At 30.6% G+C, this 6,252-nt stretch overlaps 1 protein-coding gene across 1 annotated transcript; it reads right to left on the reverse strand.

Annotated features, from left to right (window-relative positions):
• Positions 1-1,058: 1,058 nt before the first annotated feature.
• LOC148629613 (uncharacterized) lies at positions 1,059-2,699 on the reverse strand. The gene is made up of 3 exons (XM_088564771.1): positions 2,428-2,699; positions 1,518-1,922; positions 1,059-1,211 (listed from the first exon to the last, which is right to left on the reverse strand). Exons 1-2 carry the CDS (start codon positions 2,644-2,646, stop codon positions 1,656-1,658), a joined length of 486 nt encoding a protein of 161 aa, XP_088420897.1. The 5' UTR covers positions 2,647-2,699; the 3' UTR covers positions 1,059-1,211; positions 1,518-1,655.
• Positions 2,700-6,252: the final 3,553 nt, after the last annotated feature.

The following is a 6,252-nucleotide window of genomic DNA, read 5'->3' on the forward strand; positions in this document are numbered from 1 at the left end:
AAAAAGTAATAAAAGTAATAAAAAAAAATATCGGACTCATAATCATATATCGGGAAAGGGATAAACAAAACATATAAACTGACAAAATCATGAATGGTAAACAGTACAGGGGCCACTACGTTCCTAACTCGGTACACACACTTCATAGTTGAATGGGGGGGTTGAAACCAGGTTTTTGTTTTGTTTTTTGTTGTTTTTTTTTTTGAGGGGGGGGTTTTGTATTTTGCTTTCGTTTTGTTTTGTTTGTTTGTTTGTTTGGTTTGGTTTTTGTTATATGTGGGATTTTAAATAATAATTTGAACCTTATTTTCATTCAAGACTCGCTGTTAATATCATTAATTTGATCTGGTAGGTCTTCTTTATACATCATTACACTACATACTGTTTAGTTAGTTACTGATAAGCATTTGAAAAGGAATGCTTAGACCTGGACTTCGGAAAAACTCCATTTAAGTGAGATTTTCAACAAGCCTTCATTTTTATTTATGTTTTGTAAATTTAGTTTTCTCTTATTTCATGTGTTGACAAAAAGTGAATTCCGATTTGATTAAATTTAAGGCAACACCAGAATTTTGTGGTAACGTTTCGTGTATAAAGGGTCACATTTTGACAAGTCTGTGGTGCCGTTACTAATTGCTCATCCTTACCTTGCATATCTACATGAAATGTAACGTCTTTAAATTGAGAATGCATAATTTGATGTCAAAGAGTTGTATAGGTGTTACGTTTGTTATAATGTTTTTTACAAAGCCATATGCATGTTGTGGTGCACCGTGATACTATGTTAAGGTTACAAAAACAAACGCTGAATGATGGCAATGCAGCATACCCAAAAACCAAAAAACAAAATTCTTTTGTTTGCTACGTTTTATAAGCAAATCGAAGGAAGAGTTTTATTTCATTGTCTGTCATTTGGTGTATAAATATGGTCCATATGTAGTGTAGATTCCAAATGTGATAATTTTCCTCTTCAATGAAAAATAACTTTGTGCATTAAACTCATTTATTCTTGATCTCTTCAAATTCGATATTTGAAGAATTTTAAATACAAAACCAGATATTATTATATTTTTATTACTTAATTGTTCAAATTTGGCACATTGTTTTTCTACTGAATGAAGGCAGTTTTATTGCACCCATCTCATTTTGTTTTCTTGGACTGCAAGAAAGAATGGTCTTCACACTACGAAACTTCTATACATGGTATAATGCTGAAACAGATATAAAACTGATGTAAATTTCTTGAAATAAAAACATGTCCCAAATCGCGTTAATGTGCATACTACAAAACGTAATATTGAAAATTGTTTAGACCTTTTTATTTGATTTTATTTAATCCGAAAATTGTATGAATTGTACATGTAGTAATTAAAGCGTCTCAAATATCAATTGAGATCTTGTTGCCACTACAGTGATGAATTACGCTTCCTCATGTACATATATTTTTATTTGTTTTCATATGATAATTAAGAAAATTTGCAAACCAAAGATTGCTATTTTGTTAATCACATACTTACCTAATGACTTAGGTTGTATTTTAACATATGCTGAACTTGGATTGAGATCTATAATTTCATCATGGAATTGCTAAGGATTACACCGATGGGATATGTGATATACATGGTACGTTGGTATATACGATTCTTATGTCATTTCTATTCTCCATAACCAGAATCAGAGTCGTTGTCATAGTGATGTTCTTTTCGTATATCCCAATTTCGTCCGCTGTTGTTATGACAAGAGTCTGAATTTTTGCTATTGGTCGAGCTGTGACAAGGAGCTTTTAAGCTGAAGTCATCAGTGCTATCGTCAAGGGAATCTTTTGCAACACCATAAAGTCTTTGAGATTTTAAATCCTCTATTTTTTCATTAAGAGTCAGTAGCTGTTCCATTAAAGATAAATCTTGGTCAATTAGAGATGCCTGAAACAAATATTGTAACTATGAAACTCCATGACACAACGACAATGAAAGGCGTAACTTCATAATCGATATATTTGTTCCTAAAACAAACTTAGGATACATTGCTACGTAGGAAAATTTAAGTTATCTGTTTAAAAGATCTTGAGGTTTAAATTTGTAATGATGAGTAATACATGGTATGTAGTTCTTTACAATTTCATAATTCAACATAAAATCATCTAGCTTTATATGTAATGTAAGTATTTCCTAAATAATTCAGCACATATGAAGAAATAAATTATACATGGCCTACAAATGAGTGAACAGGTTGTTTTACTTGCACCAGTAATTCGCATTGCGATATTTTGATCTGAAAACCTAGTTCATTACTCTGTACAAACTGCTTACGTAGATTCTGTGCATTAAATATAAATCGTATGATTTGGATAAATTCAAAGTAGTTCAGCAATAAAAGATATTTCTTTTTTTAAAGTACTGAGAGCACATATCATTAAAAATGACTTACCATTTCAGTCCGTAATCTGTCCATTGCTGAAGACAAAGACGTTCTTTTCTTCGTCCCTTCTTCAATATCTGCTTTTGTTAATAAATTCTTTTTGAAATCTTCCGATTCCTTTTTTCTCCTTAGGTAGAATGACCTACAGCTGTTTTGCAGCTCAATGTGTTCTTCATATTTATCAACCAATATTTGCGGATTACAATCGTCTTTTACCTCCAGAACCATCGCTTAAATATTTATTCTGACTATCGTAACGGTATTTACTATGATGAAAATTAAGTTAAGTTGTATCAGCTTTTATATGTAACAGCCAGGTAGTTTCATTGGTCAGATTTTTATATTAAACCACATTGGTTATGGTAGAGTAAACATATTTACTATGAACAAAGAAAGTATTAACAACCCAGCAGGCAGTCCTTAAAACTGCAATTTCATTGAAATGAGAAAAAAAACATGGTAAAATTGATATATTTAGCTCTCCTCCTACCAACAACTTGCAGAACAATATATAGATAGTGGCAAATAATAATCATTTCTTATCAATCTGTGATTGTGATGAGACGGTATGAGAAAATACAGCGAATTATGTATAAATTAAACCTCTTTTGGGACTGAATGAATTGTTTGGTTTATACAGGTTTACAATGTCATGGAATTAATATGAAAAGAATTAAGACACCTTTTTTTTTAACAGGTCATCAGTTTATTAGTGGTTCTGTTCAGACATGTTTTACTTGTTATCCGCATTGGGATATTTTAATATTTGTTTTCTTCAAACAATATACATTTTGTGATTATTTAACTTTCCTGTAATCAATCTCCATGCTCGATTACGGTTTTGGGATAACCAAAACACGGAAAAGGTGCAAACATGCTGAAGATTCTAAGTGATTGATACCCAAAAGCTGTTCCGTTCACTAATGATCTTCAAGTAAAGATAAAATGAGGTTTACTCGAACGTATATATCATTCCTATGGTACAATACTCTCGATTATATTGTTATGTACATTTTATTGTAAAGATCTTCCATCTCTGATCATATATCAACTTTTTGTTGACGGACGATTCATTCTAGTCCTCGGGATTCATAATGTGTGGGAATTTTTCATTATATTAGAAAGTTGTTTAGATATTCAGAACGACCAGGTTTCATCTTGGCATCTTGTCAAATATCTTAAAAGTCATTTTGTATGGTAGATAACCTTCGGGTGATAAGGTTCAGTTTCCACCAACACCCTCTTCAATATACTTATGGCATCTAATTATTTACGATCGATGATGAAAGGAGCAGTGTGGAAGGTCAAACTAACCGTGCAATATAATTAAAGGTCAAATGAAACAACTGCCTGGTTGTACAAAATGAATATAAAATTGTAGGCTTAAAGGTTTAAGATTATATACTAAACTTTGTTATATTTAGTATATGATTAAAGGATTATCAAACAATTATCTTTTTAAATATATATATTTTACTACATGTATTAAATATTTTTTCATATTTATATCAGATTTACCATGAGTTTTTTGTATATAAGGTTAGTTGTTGCCAAATCTCAGAGGTTTAAGCATTCTTTGACAGTTTCTGTATAAAACGATTAAGTAATATGTACCTTATAAAGATAATCATCAAACGACAGATTGGCATCAACAATACAGTTCCCTGTAAAGTTATATAGACTTTTTGGGGATCTTTTGCTTTGTAAAACCTACGTTAAGGTTTTAGCTTTCAGTAATAAGTATGATTCAAACAATGTAGGTTTATCACCGTTATCTTAACTCTTATGATGATCACAATCTAGTCGCTTTATTTGGATCATACAGAAAGGATTATGATTGTAGAATATAAGTTAGTTATCTTTTTTTCTACTAATCAAATTTAAAAATGATTTTACCTTTTAGAACTGTGTGCGGATGCAGACAATTCAAAATGAAAATGTATAGATATTTCACGTATTATCTAATTGGCAGCCTTGTTTATAAATACATACAATACTAAGTTATTTTCACACTACATACAAAGGTAAGTTCGACCTTGGAATTATATCATGCTTTCCCAATTTGTACAATGTCACCTGTTTTCTTTGGGTAATAGGTTACATTCATCACCAACACCCTTGATTAACATATTATGGCATCTGCAAATTTATAGATTGAAATACAATAAAGTCTATGAAAAGTCAACTAACTAAATCCTTATAATACAACAGATATCATTTTTTCAGCGTGCAAAAACAGTAAGTTCACTTTTTTAACTTTGAATTGTAATGTGAATGTATAGGTAGACTACTGTCCGTATGAACAGTGTCGCTCTTTTTGAATGCGTGGTTCAGAATGATCGATTAAATAATAATTGTAGATGTTGACCGAAACTAGCCTAATAAACCGTAACATAACGTGCCACAATCAATGTTGTTATATAAATATTCAAAACCGTGCACTGACGAGAAAAAAATCACAAGTCTATAAGGCTGTTAGAAAGTTATATTACTATATTACTTATTATAATTTCTGTAAAAAATCGGAGTAAGTTAGCCACATCCTTATCACTGAGAAACCCTTAATTTTGTTATGAATTCAAATTGTATTTAATTGAATAATCATATAAGAATTTGCCACTTATTTTGATAATCACTGATAAAAATATTATTAATTTTGTTTCATTTCCATAGTGATAAAGAGTATTGTGTCTAACTAATTCTGCAGTTATTCGTTCTTCTTAAAAGAAAATGGCAAGAAGTCAAAAGTTTCTCTCCTTTGTTTATCAAGTTTTTGAGCACAAAGAAAACACTAAAATATTTACTTATTTAATAGTCACAACAATAAACTTACCTCGTAGGGGGCAACGCACGATCGTGTTGTGATTGTTCGAACCTTTGTTTAAAGCTAATATTAGAACTCTTAAGTGAATCTTTGACTATAGTGAAACTTTCTAAATAAACATACAACATGTACACGATTAAATTATAACCAAAGTAAATTTGTGTACATTAGCCGTTTTAAGTATACATAATATTTTAACATGTAATTATCTGCGGCCAACGTGATTTTAGTGAATTATTGTAAATGAGTTACCCGTTATGGTCAGCGATTCAATTGCAGCTTTATTATTCTCTGGCTGATCGATAATTTTCTTTATTTGTTTGAATGCAAATGCGAGTGTCTCATTTGTCTCAGTAATTCATCTTTTAAGTGGCAGTTGTTGCAAAAAAGGTTGCACATATGTTATACAAGAGTTATTCTTTTAGAGCATCACTTGTAAATATTACTAAATATTTAAAAAAAAAAAAAAAAAAAAAAAAAAAAAAAATGTCGAATCCCAATAAATGGACAAAACAACTTTTTTGTAACACCAAATTTCTAATTCGTGATTTTACCATCTTAATATATTTTTTACCTCTAAATATATTCACATTATGAGTATATACATATATATACGTGGTTTTGTTTTTCTGAAAATTGCAAATTTTTAAACCGTATTTCTTTTTTGAAAAAAAGATTCTTTTGTCATTGCTCTCTATGGTATCAGCCTTAACATCAATAAATTTCTTCCCAGCCACAGATGTGCGACTTCATGCCTAATACCTTCAAGCAAAACAAACATCATTAAGCAAAATTTGAGATAAATCTTCGAGTTATAGTATTGTATATTATGTCAAAACGACATGAAGGTTATGATCCCGGTGTAGCTTTGTATGAATGATGCAGATCCTTAAAATATATTATTGTTATATCCGCTAGTTTATCAACATTATTATGGCTTTTCTGTGTCCCCTGCAAAGAGACGGAGGGTACGTTCACTGACCTTCGCACCTCTGTATTTGGTACGTGAC

The sequence above is a fragment of the Perna viridis genome, chromosome 1 (assembly GCF_037379345.1).
Source record: "Perna viridis isolate PV_CMFRI_1.1 ecotype Kerala chromosome 1, ASM3737934v1, whole genome shotgun sequence".
In the NCBI taxonomy this organism is placed as follows: domain Eukaryota; kingdom Metazoa; phylum Mollusca; class Bivalvia; order Mytilida; family Mytilidae; genus Perna; species Perna viridis.

Excerpts from the sequence above, each read along its gene's own strand:
- LOC148629613 (XM_088564771.1), bottom strand. The coding sequence starts at position 2,646 with ATGGTTCTGGAGGTAAAAGACGATTGTAATCCGCAAATATTGGTTGAT. Across the intron at positions 1,923-2,427 it reads ACAGATTACGGACTGAAATG|GCATCTCTAATTGACCAAGA; the intron begins GTAAGTCATTTT and ends TATTTGTTTCAG.